Below are 18,348 nucleotides of genomic sequence, written 5' to 3'. Positions count from 1 at the left end.
TCAACATTACGGATGTCACTCCGTGGGTCCCGATTAAATTATAAATCACGAATAAATGGGAAATAAATATAGAAATAAAATGTGATTTTGTATTCTTTTTCTACTTTAATTCTCTGTTTTTGTTAAGCCGTCAAACGTTGTACACAATTTGTATTATCACTTTCACCATTAGAATCTTTTACATTCTCTGGTATTATCGATTTTCTAAATGCTTTCACTCCCGTGATAAAAACATTTTTAATATTTTCTAAAGTTTTTGCGGAGCATTCGACAAAAGCGACCGCTTTAGTGGAACGCATGAGCTCTTCCCCGTCCTCGGTGGGGATTAAGATTTCCGAATCTTCCTTCAGGTCACATTTATTACCTGGACGAAAACGGTATATGCAAATTGAATAAACTCACGATTAGAATTGGTGTTTTAAGCGATTCTCTCACCAATAATGATCAAGGGAACGGTCGGACAATATTTCCGTATTTCTGGAATCCACTGATTTTCGAGGTTGTGAAAGGAAAATGGATCATTGACAGCGTAACAGAGTATTATTCCGTTCGCCTACACAATTAAAATCATAATGATATTCTGCATTGTAGAATCTACAGTCAACAGTATATTTATTTTCCAGGGATGAGTATGATCAGTACCTTTTGATACTCTTTTATACGATCGTGCAAAAATTCGGGGGTACTTGGTACATCAAATATGCCAAGAAAATACTCAATTCCGTCCAGCACAAGAATGCTATACGCAGAATCTTGGTAGGGCTGAACACCTCTGTAAAATTGGATTTCCGATAAATTATCCACACATTTTGAGACATTTGAAAAATCTTCTGCTTATTACTTGGTGGTAGGATCATGCCCGTCCTTCATCGGTTTCTGCGTCATGTAGGCGTTTAAAATGCTACTTTTTCCCGTCGTGCTGTCCCCAACCAGCAAAATTTTGAGATCTTCAAACCCCCAGAGTGGATCTGTACCACACATTCCGTCAAAATTAAATAATTACGAATGATGCCTTACAAATTATTAAATTATTACTTTTTGGCTTATCCTCTCCAGCCTTTTTCGCCATCGCGGACTGAATCATATTTTGTAAAATGAGGTCCACATTGTTTCCTGAGATTGTTGAACATTCAAAAAATTGTTGAGCACCAAGCCTCTTCTGAAGAGCTTCTCCTTCTTCTTTTGTCACAAAATTGGAACCTTCGTTATTTGTTGACTCCTTCGGTCTGAGATCAGATTTAAGACCTAAGCAAATAAATTATCATTTTCAGCAGGCCGACCGAAAATAAATCAACGTATGCATATTATATTTTTAATTATGCAAATGTGTTTTACCAGCCAAAATCAATGGGACCGTGGGACCATCACCAAACCGTAATATTTCCGGTTTCCATTTCACTTCCACATTCTCAAAGGAGGTTCGATCATCCACCGAATAACAGATTAGAAAACAATCCGTCTACAATTTCGAAAACCCTTTTCAATTTTATTAACCATGCATAAATACGTCTCACGACTCACATGAGGGTATGAAATTGGTCTAATCTCATCATACAAACAAGCTCCTGCCGAATCCCACAAAGCCAAATTGTACGATTCATCCTCCACCACGACTTGCTTTGTAAATATGTCAAACCTTGTGGTAAATTATAAAAAAATCAAAATCTGTTATACATAAAACCTGATAAAATCTTACACTGTCGGACTGTAGCCTGGAGCAGGACGACCAGTTGTAAACGTGAGAAAGAGATCCGTCTTCCCAACTTTAGAATCACCAACTAACATGCATTTTATGGCTTGCATTTTACTTTATCAGCTTATTTCCAAAGATTCGTTGCCGTTTTTAAATACTAAAAAGTTTCAACACTCAAAAGTTAAAATCATTACAGTTTTTATGTGTAAGTTGATTTAAATTGATTAAAAGTCGCGTATGCAATTGTGGTATTAGTATTTCCTCTCCTTCTTATTTTTTAATTGTGTGGTCTGGTCTGTTTTGGTCAACCTTGTTCCTTTCTAACTTTTTATACAGAGTAATAATACTTGCTAAGAATGATGATAATATGGTATCAACTATTTTCTGTCTGTCAACTTGGACAAAAGTGAATGCAAATGAAAATGAAAATCCTAATTTACTGTGATGATGATGATGACGCCTTAAAATTGAATGCAGCTATTAACCAACTTGGCGAGAAGAAGAAGAATAGTGGTAAGAAGGAGGACACTTTAAAAATGGTGTGATGGAGAAACAGCAACAATAAACCAGACCGAGACAAAGGAGGATTTATACGTGCTTAACAAACTCTTCTGGCCTGTTTTATTAGTTTGCAGCCAAGCCACCTATATAATAATAAATTGTATTATTTTGTGTGTAGTGTATGTGGGTTGAAAGACTGAGCAAAACTTGCTGAATGAATGCATGCACAGTATGAATTAATATTATTATCCTGAAACGGATATGAATGTCAAAATAATAAAATAATCTTATCAAGTCCATGGTCACTGGTGGTGGTGGTGGTGATTCTTGTCGAGTGATGGATGGCCATTTCACTCCTCAGTTTTATATGTACAATTCGATAAAATGGAACAGATTTCTGTACGTGGGTTGGGTTGCCAATGTTGCTAAATTCATGGACGATGACGATAAAATGAAATGAGTGTGGTGGAGAAATTTGTATGTACATATGCAACTTGATCGATTGGGTTTAAATGCAGGACAGTTGTTTGGAATGAGGAATTGATTTATGACGATTTATGACGATTGTGATGATTTATATTTTTTGTTTGACAGGACTAATTTAATTATTAATTGAGTAAGTAAGCACTAAATCTGTATCAATTTATTTTGGAAATGTACTCTTGAACTGTGAGATTTGGCCGAAATTCGTAAAAGAATTCGGTTACAAGAGATTCACCAGGATTTCCCATGTCACAACAGCAAACCGGAATGAAGACTAATAGCAAGTTGTTGACTACCCGGGTAGTAAATACACTTGTCGTGGATATGTATGAAAATGTTGCCAAAATTTGCATTTGCACGCTTTGCTGCAACAACAAAGATAAAGTGTGTCGCGTTTTTTTGTGCACTTTGGCCAAATAATTGAAGCATGGTGAGTGAAGCATGTTATGGAACGTCTCACTTTCCCACGTTCCCAGAGTTCTACTAACAGTTAGCGTATTGCTGGAAATAGAATTGGGACAAAAAACTCGTCGAGTCAGGAAAGTTTTTGATGAGCTTCTTCTTCCTGTGTGAAAACTAATTATTGGAAAGTGCGTAAAAAAAGTATGTGAGTAATGTGAATAGTAATGGAATTAGTGATATTTTGTTTTGGAGTTTTGGGCTTATCTACGTAAATATGTAATTGATAAGACGTTTGAATTCTGCCGGAATGAATTCGAATTTTGTCATTTCCAAGCAAATGACTGATAATTTTGAATTTTCATCGCCAACTTGAATCTAGCGAAGCCAAACGTCCAAAAACATTTAAATAATCTTCATAAAAATGTATACATATCATAAATTATTTTCTGTAATAAAATTTGCACATGCATAATTTAATTAAAATTTAGTAAAATAGTGGGAATAAAATATGATAAAATAATCTTCTCGTCATTTCCGATTTATTATGGGATTCCGCTTGCATACATGCACAATTCATGATTATTTGAAATATTGCTTTCAATAGAAACTTTTTGCAGAATTCATAATTCAATGAGATAAACTAATAAATTTGTAAATAAATATCATCTAGGATAAGACCAGTAAATTCGTATCGTAAAAATAATAGGATCATAATAGAGGAAATCATCAACTGTGTTTGTTGGTGGTACATACATTTTCACCTTTTTTGTAAGGATTTTTAGTGATGAACAAAATAGTAACACAAAATTGTCTCGTACATACGTAATATGCATTTTATCAATCAATTAAAGTACTTAAAACTAATAATACTTTTAATATGTTTTACAGTCTTTAAAATTCCATTTCTTTCGGTTCTCAGTTTTACTTAGTTGTTGTTGGTTTGGTGTAAATGAATGAATTAATAATATTTTATGTATTAGTAGTACTTGCAAACTTATTCATGTAAACGGATGAGACTATTGATCACGTCATTTTCTGTCCCAAGTTGAAATCATAAATGTAGAAATTATACATTGCATAGGTAGTAATTTGTAATTGTAACAAGGGTTCGTAGTAATTGTTATCGTATTAATTAATACAATAATTGATGTGTCTTTAGGATTATTACTCTTATGTAATTACATACATCAAATTATTCGTGTTTTCGAAAAAAGGTGGTACATGATGAGTAAAAGTCTTTATATTTTCTGGTCTTGGGTCAATTATTTTCTGTTCTGGTTCTGCCTGCGGTATATTTTCGGTGTCTAAATCTAACTAAACGTAGGTTTTTTTTTCACAGTTGAGTTGAACATTAAATTACACGAGTAGATAATACCTTGATTGGATTCATTACCATTTAAATTCATAAAACTAATAATAATAATGTCTGTTTTTGCAGAAGATTCACAATTATTATGTATACTTACATATCATGCATTTGATTGCTGGGGAGAATAATAATTATTGTAAAACAGTGGGATAGGTTATTGCATACATTATTAACTGGGATGATTGATTCTGACAAGAGAAGGTTACATTCGGAATGTTGAATCATTGTTATTAATAAATTTAAAGCAACCGATAAATCAATAATTTAGCTCGGGATTCATTTAATTTCTTAAATTAGGTGTTATCTATCCACCCATAGCCGGTAACTAATCAATACCAAAGGGAGGGCGGCCTGGTGGATACGAATTTGACCTTGAATAACCCCGGAACGGTTTGTCGTAGCGGGTCAAAATTTTGAACAGACGAGCATGTTATCCTCAGATAGTTGTGTGCAAAATTTCAGCCTTCTACTTTGAAAAATGCCTGCCCCACAGCCCCCAGAAGCTGAGACAGTCATTTCAAATAGTTCCAGAAAAAATCTCGCCCGTGTTTGCAAAAAATTTTATTTGAATATTCTGTTGAGGAATAGAAGTGAGCTATTGGTGACAATTGACGAAGAACTATTTTCCCTACAAGTTACTAATTGGGTTCGAAGAGCTTACTACACGACAAATGCCGAAAAAAAATTCAAGAAATTTGGTGCTTTTCAGTGAGGAGAACTTTTTTAAACAGTTGATGGTCGTGGGTGCAATGTCCTGTCGTGGTGTCCTCCCACTTATCAAAGTCCCCCAAAAAGTGAAGGAATCTTCGAAGTATTATGTGGACCTTGTACTGAAACCACTTTTAGAATACAATTTTCCTAATTTGCACGGTAAAATAATAATTAAGGTGATTTTTCATCATGACGGAGCGTCCTCCCAGACGGCAAAGTTGACCCAAGATTATGCAAATGACCTTGAACCTAGATTGGGGATAAAAATCATTTGGAATAGTGAAATACCTATACAATCCCCTGATATAAGTCAAATCGACTTGTTTGAGTTCGGATAGATGAAAAGAAAATCTTTCTGTGGGGACCGAATTTTTTAGACGGAGTTTGGAAAAAGTTGAAACGAGTGTCTCAACTTCTGGGGGCTGTGGGGGAGGCATTTTTGAAAGTAGAGAGTTGAATTTTTGCACACAACTATCTGAGGATAACATGCTCTTCTGTTCAAAATTTTGACCCGCTACGACAAACCGTTCCGGGGTTATTCAAGGCCAAATTCGTATCCACCAGGCTGCCCTCCCTTTAGTAGTTTAGCTACTATAAACTACTATTACTAGTAAATTAATATAATACGACTGAATAATTAGTTGCTTTGTTTTCAGAAATGTCTTTCAATCAAAATTTAACAAAAGTGAAAGTTACGATGGGTTTGGTAGTGTTTGGTTAATTTTAACTGCACATGTGCAGCGGAGAAAGTGGAGAAAGTTGTCGTTATCATTCTTATTTACTCTTCTTAGCAAATGACGCAAAAAGATTTCGAGTTATTTGCCTCCTCGATAGCTTTCAGTTTCTCCTCATGCGTGAGAATGGCTTTCACTGCGGATTTTAAAATATTTTCCACACTGACCAAATCATGCGAGGAACATTCGACATAATCCAGTCCATCCGTCGAAGTGATATAGGCCATAATTTCTTCAATATTTAGAATCGTAGAGGGTGGGGTGGTAGTGAGATCTTCTGATTTAGTACATGGTTTGGATGATAATGGTTCCATTGATTTTTTGATGTCCGTTTTGGTAGCTTTAGTAGAAAAAAATTTGTCAATGAAAACTTTCTCCGACTTTCACCTTCTAAAAAACTATGTAAACCTTACCGACAAAGATATACGGCACATCTGGCGAATGCAGTCCAATCTCTGGGATCCAAATCGTCTTCAAATTATCGAATGAAGTCCGATCATTTATTGCGAAACAGATTACGAAGCAGTCAGTCTACTCATAATAAAATAAGTTATTTGTTTTTGTACAATTTTTTCCCAAAATATTTTCCATATGATAACACACCACACTTGTCACACCCTCTCACTCACCTTAGGATAAGAGAGTGGCCTTAGTCTTTCAAAGTCTGTAGATCCAATCGTATCCCACAAGAGACAAACGTGATCTTTCTCTTGTACAGAAACAGATTTTGTAAAACCTTCCAGCCTATAAAAAAAAAATTACCCAATTAACAAATTTTCTTTAACCCCTACTTTCTCCAATCCAATCAAAACTAATCAAATAACTTACACCGGTGTGGGTTCCTTCTCATTATCGTGAAACTCCCCTTTCCGATAAGAACTTAGCAGGGACGTCTTCCCCACCCCGGCATCCCCAATAAAAACCAACTTCCGTACATCTCCCCCTGCCCCGGAGGACGACACCTCGCCCGAAAATGAGGACGACTTTGACCTCATTATCACAACTTTCTCTTTCCGTTGGAAACTATTAGGAGAAAGTAACCTTATCTTATCTTATCTTATCTTTCCAGGAGCAGGGAATGAGATAGCACTTTTGGGCAGAGAAGCCGGGTCCCTACTGCTTCTTTCTTTACTTTGAGCTGCTGGTATTAAACGGGACTCGTTCCTCCTTCTCGCCTAGTTACTAGGTAAGAGAAGAGAAGAGAAGAAATGTATAAAAGCCTTAGTGCCAGCACAACAGCAGCTGATCTTTACATGCCATCAAATGAAATGGATTGGCTAAAAACCTAACCTTCCCATTTCCTGCTGCTACCAAACCAACTGCACTTTTCAGCCTGGGCTTGCTTGGTAACAGAACTGAGGAGCTGGTTTAAAAGCCTCGAGTTGCGAGTCGGCTCTCCTAGGATTTGGTGGATGGATGCAGTTGGATTGAAATTTCTCTTTGTTGACGTTACTTACTTTCATGCAATGTGTGTTGTAATGCAAACTAAAATGTTATAAATGTGATGTGACTGACTGGTTGGATTTGGATGGTGATGATGCCGATGTGTGTTTTTTAAAGTGCAAAATAACTAACGAAGGTTCGACTTTGACTCGTGGTTTTAGTTAGTTAGTTAGTTAGTTAGTTAGTGGATGATGATGTACATGATGTTATTAAGGAGAATAATAATATGTTGATTATTTTTGTGAAGGAATATTAGTTAGAGTGCAGTTTGTTTGGACCATGAGAGACGTTTTAGTCATCATCAGCATATATATATATATGTGGATATCTTTATATGGTGGTGGTGATGTAAATATCTATCTCCTCGGTACTGTACTAATATTAGACGTTATCACGGCTTCGTTAGTTAGCATTTCCCTTGATAAAAGTGTGTAGCCTGCATAATAAATAATAATATTGTTGAGGAATACGTAATAATGTGTATGAAACGAATAACAACAATGCTTGAGTACATATTATGTATGTGTGATGACTAGCTACTAACAAGGGGGGTAAATAAATAAGTTATTTTATTTTACAGATCGACAACAATGCATAAATTAGAGGGCTTTTAAAAACAAGCCAAAGAACTGATGAGTAATAAGTAAACAGTAAGAGTTCATGTCCACGCAAAAATAACGCTTATCATGATGATAACTTTGTAATTTTCAAATCAACAAACTTTCACATTTGAGGGTAATCAAGAATGCAAAAATTTCTACATTGTTCCAGAAATGTGACTCAACTACTTAATCAAACAAAACAGGAACGTTTTCCTTGATGACAGGAATATAAATAATTTCGAGTCGAGTTCAGTCCTGACTTTGCAATTTATACGTTGACCGACACGTTTATTTGATATGTATGTTATCTAGTGCGGATGAATTATTTATTCTGCAAAACAAAGTGTTGCAAATTTAATGTAAATAAATAACATGACAAACATGGACGAGATGCAAATCAATGTTGAATGGAAAACCAGTTACTGGATGGCCATCCATCGATGGATGTGCAACTGGACGTATATATTTGCATATTTTGCCGTATGTTGTAATGTATGTCATGCACATAAGGATTAGTTGTTTGGGGGCTTGTTTGCATTTATAATAGTGTCACTTTTAGCAAACTTGGTGTATAGTGTAAACATTGAGTCAAGATTTGGGCTCTGGTTTATTGCAATTTGGTAGGTTTGCGTATTTTTCTGTGCACTTTTTGCCGTTGTGCTAACTTTACTGCTTTTCATGTTTTTTCCTTTGGTGGCCTGGTTCATTGCCAACTGTCAAAGTCAAACGAGGTGATGATGGTTGTGCAGATTTTTAGCGTTGCTCATCTCGGTTTTGTTGCTATTTGGTTTTGTACACAGAATTTCCATTTCATGCATCCGTCCGTTGTTTGTTTGCTCGTATTACACAATATAATGACATGCAGTACGTACGTACATATATGTATTTAGTATTAATGTGAAGAACGATGGGGTCATGAGAGAGCAAGATGCTTGCATTAATTGTTCCATTGTTTTTTTTCATATCATTGTAAAATAAACCATAAATATTTTAAGGTATCAAGTAACATATTTATATGTACAATGTCGATTAGAGTAATATTAAGTTTGTATGATTAGAGTAGAATAAATATGGCGAGTTTTACCCACTATTGTGTATGTATCTCGTGAAAAAATTATATGGGATCAATTTTTTTAAGGGAGATTATGCATCCATTTGTGAACGACATCTTCTATTCCCATCCCGATAACGCAAATCTAGAGATGCACATATTTGAATGAGATTGGCATTGATAAAGGCAAATATTGATAAATACGTACCATGACCATGCTCGCCCCCATGACCGATCGCCAGTCGGGAACTTCATTAAAGATGATGACCTAATAATGAGTAAAAATTAAGTTGGATAAGTTGAGACATCACCATTTTTTGCACTTATCAGATGCACATACTTGTAAGACATAAGCCAACACGATATCCATCGACCTGGTCACCGCCACTCTTCCTGCTCCCTCATACGTGAGCGCAATAGCCACCAAGATTTGACCAGAAAGTCCGAAAATCCCCACGAAAAGGACCAACACCCATTGCACCGTTTCTAAATGCGGAACTTCCGGTTGTCCCCCAACAAACAGGATAATCGTACTGATGACCAGAGACCAGAAGGAGAATTGGAACACGACCACGGAAAAGTGACACTTGTTACACTTTCGCATGATGACAATGTTCAAGGCCTGGAAAAATAATGAGGCTCTTTTTTTATACTATAATGACCGATATGTATAACGTAAATACTCACGGTGAAGATCGTGCCAGAAATGGCGGCTGCATATCCGAGCATGTTGTAATCTTCGTGTTCACCTTCACGGACAAAGAGGAATGGTGGTTTTGTGATGAAAACGACGCCAGTAACGAGCATGAAGACGATCAAAGTGCGGTAAAAGCCGCACGGTTCTCGAAGCCAGATGTGGGACATGACCATCACGAAGACGGGAGAACTACGTAAAAAAGTGAAATTTTGAGGTGTAAATTCTCATTAAGAAAGGTGAGAGTATTTTAAATTATTAACTTGAGTTATTAACTAACCTGAAAATAATGGTGGCCGCATCTCCCAGTGGAAGCAGCCTGAAGGAATAGAACAACATGACGAGCGTCGTACCTCCAATGATTCCTTGGAAAAAGAGTAGCAGTCTTGATCCCTCCGGACCCATGAGGTTCTGTTTCATGTATATTGCGATAGGCAGCGTCACTGCGACCTGTAAATTAATTTTCACAATAAAAATATATTTCTTCCCTTGTTGAATATTCAACTAAAATCAAACTGTAAATTCATACCTGAAACAGTGACCTAAAAATGAGCAACTCCATCGGATCGATATCCGTCAAATATTTGACAGTACCGGAACACAGGGTGAAAAATACTCCAGAAATGAAAGCTAACAAAATTCCGAAAAAGTTAGTCTTTGTCGGGACAATTTTCTTCTTCTTGGCGAGCAGTGGAGTCTTGTGGGTTGGTTCGATCCCATTTTTTTGTGGCGTCAGGGGTGGATAGATAGTCTGATTGGCGAGGTTTTGCTGATATCCGCCGGTGTCACTGTGAATGGCAATGCCGTGGTGGGGGATTGCGGGGAAGGTGACAACCTCAGGAACTTCGGAGTACTCAGTGACCTCATTGTCCAGTCGGGCATATTCGCCGACAGGTTTTGAGTCGTACTGGATATATTGGGGGAGATAGGATTTCTCTAAGGAAGTCATTTCCCTGGATTGATTTTACTCTTACTTTCAATTAAAATCTAAATTACTGAAAGTTGACTATTGAATTATTGAAAATTGAGAAAAGTGAGATTTTCCTCAAAAAAAAATGTCTGTCTCTTATCCTCGACTTGAAATGTAAGACTGATCGTTGAGTGTTGTTTCCGATTCCAGAACAGATCAGAACTAATTCGTGTTCAATGTCTCATCCTGCATTATATTTCATTCAATTCCTCGCCTGGGACGGATTATATTTCATAAATATTATAATTAAGAAGCAGCTCCTTGTTCGTGACATATTTATTAACGGGTCTGGACTGGAGGATGCACACGTTTTCTTAATTTTCCTACATGCGTCAAGTCCAAATCCCGTCCACAAGTGGGACGATAATATTGTGCAAAAGTTGGATTACTGCCCCAGGGAAGGTACTGGTATCAGTTTGGGGAATAAACCTTATTTCTATTTATATGCATATATATTTATTTAGTCCACACAATAGATTTACACAATAACTATTATTAAAGTAGTCATATTTGCATTAGTCATCTATGTATCGTGACATTGTCCAGTTAAAATTGGACACTATTTACTTTGAACAATAACCTCGGCCATGTAAAATTTAAATAATTATGAACATATTTAATGAATATGTACAGACTTATGACTTATGTTATGTACCTCATATCCATCAGCAGTGGCCGCGGAAGGATGTGGGGACATCAACATTGTAGGATAGGGGAGGGAGAGGTTTATATAACATGGACAGATGATGGGGACACCGAATAACCGTGGGGACATTATCCCTCTGTCCCCAGAGACAGTCTTCCGCGGCGACTGTCCATCAGACGCTTATCATTTCATGCGAACGTGGTGGGCTGGAAGCCAGTCTTGTGTCGTGTCATGTGGTGGGCAGGCAGTAGGTTGGGTCGATCGATACTGATTGGATTTATGGAATTAAAAAGAGCGTCACATTTTCCATCCAAACTGTGTAAGCCCTTTATGACGACGACGAGGGCATTAATGCCTCTGCTTCTTAATCCACGATTTATCCCGTATAATAAAATAATCACATTTGTCCTCGTTGCTAATAACTTGGAGGAGAACACGCCTTGAGTCCAATACCGATCACGACATGTGGGCTGAGATGATGATGATGACGATTTGTGTAAGCGGATCAGGAAAAAAAAGTATGCAAAGAGAGATCCACAACAATTTATTTGTTCCCTGAGATGTCTGATAATTCAGATATCTTTTCCTCCAGTGAATGAAACAACGGGCGACTTATGAGAAGAATTGGATTTAAGCGGACAGAAACAGTAGCAAAAATTGTGCAATATTTAATAATGCCGGATTCAGGATGAGATTGTAAAACTGTTGTTGTTCCGGCAGAAAATGTTGACGTAGGAAAATAAACAAACAGAAAAGGAATGAATAATTTACGAAATTTTGAGGAAAATTGAAAGAACATTTTAATTTGTCTGATCAAAAGTCAATTTGACATTCCTTTATGAAAACGCCTCCAATACATACGTCGATACTGAATTCAAATAATTATAATTGCGGTTGACATGATTGTCGAACCAATTGAACTTTTCATATCTTTCAGGACAGGATCAATCTTCTTCTGGCTGCTGGAACGGATAATTATGTGACGACGCCAAATCACGAGAATCGATCCCAATAAATCCAGTCTCATTAAAGAAGATTATGACTTTAAAGAATAAAGGAGACCAGTCCAATCTCTATATTTCGGTAGCCATCGTCTTAATAACAACACATCGTTAATCAAATAAATAATAACTTTATAAAATTTATTCTCCTCAAAAATCAAAATATTTATTTATAGGTGTCGACGACTCATCACCTAAATCATCAAATCAGCACATTTTCAAATTCATCATTTCTCGGCTCTGGGATTTTATTTCAAAATTTTGTAAGACAACGTTGTAGAGCAGATGGTTACCATTTAAAAATATATAAAGTTGAAGAACCCTTCAGAAAAATTTGAACTCATCGAACTGACTTATCTTAACTTCAAAAAATCTCACCGGGATTTAATTTATTGACTACAAATTTCCCGTCCAGTCCAGAATGTTAAAATAAATTCCCAGAACCGAAAAAATGATCAAAAACGTTTTGATTTTCACGATTTGGGTGAAGAGCCATCGACTCCAACATTATTATTTATTGTATCAAAACTTATTCGGAAATTGTGGCGAGGGAGGAACACTATACACAATCCTGGTATCTTTATAAACCTGAATCTTTTTCCATTGCAGCAATCTATGCAATTCGTAAAATAAGTAGGCATTCGCCACAATCAAAACGACGACGAGGATCCAAAGCAAAGAAATCTGCACAATCATCCCCGTCGAAACAGAATCCTGAGTAGGTTGGATCGAAATTTGTCTGTCCGTCTTTTCATGCTGGTCAGCAGACCCCCCAGTCGTAGTCGTAAATTGGTGCTGATCATGCTTATCGACATCGTAATGGTAGTAATTGTCCTTCTCGTCAGCCATGATCTTTTCCAGTGAAACGGTCTCATTATTCCTCCCCGTTAAGAAATCATTCCAGTGCAGAGGAAGTAATCGTCTCACTTTTGGCATCTCTTCCCTGCTGCACGGAGAGCTCGGTTGGAGGACTAAACTCCTATACGAAATCTGACAATTGCAACTCAACTTAATTTCCAACACGCCCAAATCAACGAGGTCCAATTTCTCCAAAGGTTGTCCGTTGCATTGGATGAAGATTTTATTTTTCGAAGTCCCCACAGCGAGAAACGTGTCGGACGAGGTTCTCTGAAAGATGGGGAGTGACCTCTCATCGACGGGAAAACAGCCCAGTCTGCACCCACCTTTGACCAGGCTCTCATTTCCGGACAAAATTGACGAAATGCACCCATCCAATGGGAGGAAGGAATTGAGGTTATTTCTCCCACAGAGCTTTCCTGACGCACAATTATCCTTGTTTTCAAACAAGAGCCCGAAATTGGACTGGATCATCTCGATACTTCCGGGACTCTGGAGTTTGCACAGTTGTAAAGCATACTCCTCATCGTGATGGGAACGTGTGACATCGCTATTGTCCTTTTTTAGGGGAAGTTTCTCCATAAACGGGAACGTTCTAACTTGCAGCAGTCTCGTCTCCACGTCCGGAACTTTGACAGGAATGAGAATCCTGATAACTAATTTGAAATCCTTTGTAAAAGTACAATCCGCGATGGGGAGTTTGTAATAGGATTGAATTTCTTCCGTCGAATCAGAATCCCACAAGTATTGTAGGTGATTGTTGTAAACATTGGCCTTATTCAGGATCAAGGCGGCTCGAAGAAGTTCCGGTTTTATGAAGGAGCTTGGAATCAGTTGTTGTCCACATTGCAAAAAAGCGTTCATGACGCGGTTCGATTCCATGTAATTATTGGCGAGAAGGAGGCTTTGGATTGTTACGTAGGAATTGAGGGTCACGACCCAGTCGATGTTCCCGGTGCCTGGAAGGGTCCGGTAAAACTCGGAGTAGAATCGGTCCACCATCGTGTAGTAGATTTGCTTGTCGATTATCCAGTTGCTCGGTGGGGTGATGGGAGGATGGACGTGGGAACCGAGTGGACAGCCTTGTAAAGCGTCCAAGTATTCTTCCAAGTGTTCCGGGGAGGTGTAAGTATGGCGAAAATGTGACGTTATTTCAGCACAGTTTGGTTTAACGGGGGGACGAGAGGTCGATTTTGTGAGACTTATTGGTTTCCCTGTCGTCGTGGTGGGTTGCGTGGTGGGGATGAGGTTTCCATGTATGTCGTGTTGATCGGAAGAAGTGGTCATTCCATCGGCTAAAGATTGAAGCGTAAATTATGTAGTTTTATAAATTTCAGAAATTTGTCTCCATAATTTTTCCCTACCCAATCCTGTATCAATGTGGGGTAGGAAATCCTTCCAAAATCCCATATCTTGACTCAAGTTGGCCACGACTTTGTGCAAATGATGCACCACGGGACACAACTTGCCCTCATACCTTGAATCTGAAACGTTACAAACGGTGGCGTGTTGCCACATGATTTTCATTGCATTATCCATATGCTTTGGGACTTGAAATTGGAAGACTAATGGAAGATAAGCATCGTAGAAGATGGGATCCTCCAAGTACTCGGCTACAGTTCCTGACACGAAATTTAATTCGGCCGAGTTATACTCCAGACTGGGAAGCTCCGCCAGTGATGATGAGACAAGGACGCCTTTCAACAGATGAGATTTTATAATATGCAAATAATAAATAAATAAAAATTGCATAATTTATTACTCACCCAGCACAAGGACAAATTTGGAGCTTGTCTTCATTTTCATAAATAATGATGAATTTAATGGTAAAAATTTAATAATGTGGCCACCAATGTCACTGAAACGACTCAATGTCTTTTATAATTATTGCCCTCCGCACTGCATAAAATCGTGAATGAGTGTGTGTGATTGATGCTGTAATCCAAAATGACTGACTATTTAGCCAAGCTTAGCTAAGCTTCCTGCTACTGGACAGATCGCTGGTTGGTGGTACTTCTAGAAAGCTGCTGTCACATTTATCCTGAATTAGATGAAAAAGCAAAGTTTTTTTTGCAAATTCATCATGATCTCCATCCACACAAACTTTACGTCGTATGCATTCATATCAGTAGATAGATGCTTTAGTCGGTCGTTCGTTGAACGAAAAAAACAACAATCTGGCCCGGTTACGCTCATCATTAGTGATTTGCTTCACCATATATTTATAATTCCTTGATGACTCGGTATTACAGTTGAGCGTATGTACATACGTACAGGACATGCATTCGGTATTTCCTACATTAGAGCGAGATAGTCAGAATACAGTTAAAGATAAACAGGAATAGAAATTATTTTATCTCCTGAATAGAGCGGAAGTTGGGAGCAAGTTAACAATGTGGATGGTACGACAGTAATAAAAGGTAAAATAGAGTCATGGAATTCAGGAAGGTGTCCATATATTTATGGAGAATCTATTTAATAATGACCTGAACTGTGGAGTGGATATACGGACAGGTTGAAGTAGGTGTAGAATGAAAAATGCTTAAAGTTATTGTCCAAAAACCTGTACATTACCGACAACAAATTGTCTAAATTTAGTCAGAATTTTAATGAATCAATTAATTAAATAGTTTACTAGATAAAAATAACTACAAATCCGGAAAAATCTTGCACTACAACCGATTCAAACTTGCAGGCCACATCGTATTGTCGGATTGTAAACTAGCCGCACTATTTCGATTATTCTCCTGCACCACGTTCGGAGACTGAACTCCGTTAGTGTGATGTACTGAAGTTATCGTTCCAGGATAACTTGGGGGATCCTCTTCTAACCGACTTCTGGGAGGGGTTGTGCCCCCTATTCCCCATCTTGTCAGGGTTGCTCGTATCCCACCCAGATCGATGAGTCGGTTGACATATGCGACATAAATGAGAAGCCCGTTGCTCAATAAGAGGAGGATCAGGAGGAGCCAAATAATGACGAGTTGTCCTGTGTGTGACGGTGGGGGTGGGTGTGATCCACCCGTCAATAAGGAAGCAGGTGGTACGGCTGGTATGCCAGAGGAAGCTTCGAATACGCCACTGCCCTCAGGAGGCAAAATATAACTTGCGGGAATAGTTTGATCCGCAGTGTCGACATTTTCTTGTTCTTTTTCCGTTTTCGATTCAGGATTACTTGTTGAATCCAGGGAATCAATCTTGTCCGCGATAGCCTCGGGAGTTGGATGACTTCCGGTAAAATCGACCTTGAACGGGACTGAGCTCAAGTAGTGGTACTATTGAACGTTAAAAAATATTCAGTGTTTAGTATCTATTGTTATTTTCCGCATACGCATGCAGAGTGGGTACATAAATAATTTTTACCTCGAAAGGTTGCTCACAGGGACGTGAACTTCGGTATACTTCAGCCTTGAAACGAATCTCACAATTGCAGGGAAGAATGACCTACAAATACAGCTAATATTAAAGTGATGGTAGTAAAGAGATGATGATTCACATGTTTATTTGCGTATTATTTACCTGCATCACGCCATTCGTCTTATTCGGATCTAAAATTGATGAAATAATTAATTAATTAATAACTATAGTAATAAGTTTCCATTAATAAGTAACTCACCCAGAACCCGCTGCAGGTGGTCATCACAATACACATTGATCGGTATGGTTTTATGGCTTCCGGTAATTGAGTACTGATTGTTCGCCACTTTGATAATGATGGGCAATAGCAGTTCCTCATTCTCGATTGGATAGCATTCAAAAGAGCAATAGTCCCGGATGTGGTCTACCGATCCGTTCATCAGCCCTTTGAGGCACGGGTCGACAACGAGTGACCTCGGCTGTTCAGAGATATGACAGAGCTCACTTTCAAAACATTCTGGGGCCATGGTCACGACCGGTTTTCCGCCGGGAATGCCGAGTGTCTCCTCCACGAGGAAATCATCCTTAGGGTCGAAACTGTCAATCTCGCATATTTTTTTCTCCTCTCCTTCAGTCACGAGGTAGGGAATTTTGGTGAGCCTGTTGTAATTACAAAATTGTGTTTCCTAAACCTTATTTTCCAAAATTTTGATTAATTCTCGTACCGAAATCGGGTATATTTCGTGTCCCTCTTCATTACTGGGATGAGTACTCGCAACATCAACACGGTCTTCTTCGTAGTTTGAATCCCCAAAACACAATCAGTCAATGGCAACTTGTAGTAATGGGGAAGATATTCATGCACCGGAATGGACAATTTGTACCCATTCATCTCCGCCGTCCTTTGCACAGAGTTCAACGCGTTCCGCAACCAGAAAGAGTTGACAAGTCCAATACTCAACCGTGCCGATTGACACTGCGTGAAAGCGTTGTTCCACCGGACAGTGTCGATATACTTGCTCAAAACATGGGCTGTCTGAAGCCCAATAAATCCAGCCATTTGGACCAAGCTGGCCTCATTTGAGTCCTGCTTAATTGTGGCCGGCGAGGGGGCGTAACTGTTGAACTTGGTGCTGGCCATGACGACATGGTGAGCAGCGGCAAGCGTCATGTTTTTGACGACAGGGTTCAAGTTTCTTGCAAGGGGACAGTCCTTCTTTAACTTATCAGTGTATAAGTGGAGTTCATCGACGTGAGCGGATAAGTGGAAAAAGTGAGGTTCAATCACTTCGCAGCTGAATTTTCCAAAGTAGGCCCATCCTAATTTAATTATTCATAAATTTCTAGCATAATGATTATGTTATAATTTCTTTAGTAATACATACCTTCCGTTGGGGTGTAAATATTCTTGGAAAATCTCATCGAGTCTGCAATCGGGGACAAGAGACGGTCCAAATGATACGCCACGGGACAAAGAGGGTTTGGCTGGACTGGAAGACGCAATATTATCAGTGTGATTAATATTTCACGCATATTGACAACAGAATATGTGATAAAAAAATACTTGAGTCCGAGTTGCAGTGCAGGGTTGAATTCAATCGGAGCGTCTCTGTTGACCATTCTGGGACCCTGAGTTGGAAGACGAGGGGGATGTATTTATTATCTGTCAAATATTCAAAATATATGTAAATCTGATGTATATCTTGTAAATACATATGTATTTTAATTTACAATGAATCGCTTCCGGGAGAGCATCTGCGCTAACGCCAGGCTTGAAATTTTTGACATGTAAAGTTTTCGAGGACACCAGCATTTTCATTTGAGAATGCAATT

The 18,348-nt window shown here is 38.2% G+C and overlaps 5 protein-coding genes and 1 long non-coding RNA gene across 6 annotated transcripts; 1 reads left to right on the top strand and 5 right to left on the bottom strand.

Annotated features, from left to right (window-relative positions):
* Positions 1-80: 80 nt before the first annotated feature.
* Positions 81-2,944, bottom strand: LOC110851755 (ras-related protein RABE1d). Its single transcript, XM_022099648.2, has 8 exons — positions 1,697-2,944; positions 1,522-1,636; positions 1,336-1,459; positions 1,036-1,245; positions 842-968; positions 643-772; positions 436-553; positions 81-364 (listed from the first exon to the last, which is right to left on the bottom strand). The coding sequence occupies exons 1-8, from the start codon at positions 1,801-1,803 to the stop codon at positions 123-125; spliced, it is 1,173 nt and encodes a 390-aa protein (XP_021955340.1). The 5' UTR covers positions 1,804-2,944; the 3' UTR covers positions 81-122.
* Positions 2,945-5,876: 2,932 nt separating this feature from the next.
* On the bottom strand, positions 5,877-7,569 carry LOC110852471 (ras-like GTP-binding protein RhoL). Its single transcript, XM_022100550.2, has 4 exons — positions 6,722-7,569; positions 6,523-6,637; positions 6,307-6,424; positions 5,877-6,233 (listed from the first exon to the last, which is right to left on the bottom strand). Exons 1-4 carry the CDS (start codon positions 6,886-6,888, stop codon positions 5,947-5,949), a joined length of 687 nt encoding a protein of 228 aa, XP_021956242.1. The 5' UTR covers positions 6,889-7,569; the 3' UTR covers positions 5,877-5,946.
* Positions 7,570-8,508: 939 nt separating this feature from the next.
* LOC110851774 (solute carrier family 35 member G1) lies at positions 8,509-10,830 on the bottom strand. Its single transcript, XM_022099668.2, has 6 exons — positions 10,213-10,830; positions 9,964-10,133; positions 9,677-9,875; positions 9,330-9,611; positions 9,198-9,257; positions 8,509-9,134 (listed from the first exon to the last, which is right to left on the bottom strand). The coding sequence occupies exons 1-6, from the start codon at positions 10,630-10,632 to the stop codon at positions 9,072-9,074; spliced, it is 1,194 nt and encodes a 397-aa protein (XP_021955360.1). The 5' UTR covers positions 10,633-10,830; the 3' UTR covers positions 8,509-9,071.
* A 703-nt stretch (positions 10,831-11,533) lies between these two features.
* On the top strand, positions 11,534-12,441 carry LOC118436286. Its single transcript, XR_004835330.1, has 2 exons — positions 11,534-11,817; positions 11,892-12,441. It is a non-coding gene; the product is annotated as an uncharacterized LOC118436286 (long non-coding RNA).
* Positions 12,425-15,177, bottom strand: LOC118436285. The gene is made up of 3 exons (XM_035854010.1): positions 14,925-15,177; positions 14,523-14,855; positions 12,425-14,453 (listed from the first exon to the last, which is right to left on the bottom strand). The coding sequence occupies exons 1-3, from the start codon at positions 14,962-14,964 to the stop codon at positions 12,823-12,825; spliced, it is 2,004 nt and encodes a 667-aa protein (XP_035709903.1). The 5' UTR covers positions 14,965-15,177; the 3' UTR covers positions 12,425-12,822.
* Positions 15,178-15,373: 196 nt separating this feature from the next.
* On the bottom strand, positions 15,374-17,818 carry LOC118436133. The gene is made up of 5 exons (XM_035853417.1): positions 17,241-17,818; positions 16,775-17,175; positions 16,678-16,706; positions 16,522-16,602; positions 15,374-16,433 (listed from the first exon to the last, which is right to left on the bottom strand). Exons 1-5 carry the CDS (start codon positions 17,684-17,686, stop codon positions 15,831-15,833), a joined length of 1,560 nt encoding a protein of 519 aa, XP_035709310.1. The 5' UTR covers positions 17,687-17,818; the 3' UTR covers positions 15,374-15,830.
* Positions 17,819-18,348: the final 530 nt, after the last annotated feature.

The sequence above is a fragment of the Folsomia candida genome, unplaced genomic scaffold (assembly GCF_002217175.1).
Source record: "Folsomia candida strain VU population unplaced genomic scaffold, ASM221717v1 Fcan01_Sc007, whole genome shotgun sequence".
NCBI classification, from domain to species: domain Eukaryota; kingdom Metazoa; phylum Arthropoda; class Collembola; order Entomobryomorpha; family Isotomidae; genus Folsomia; species Folsomia candida.
This window is presented reverse-complemented; position numbering and strand designations above follow the sequence as displayed.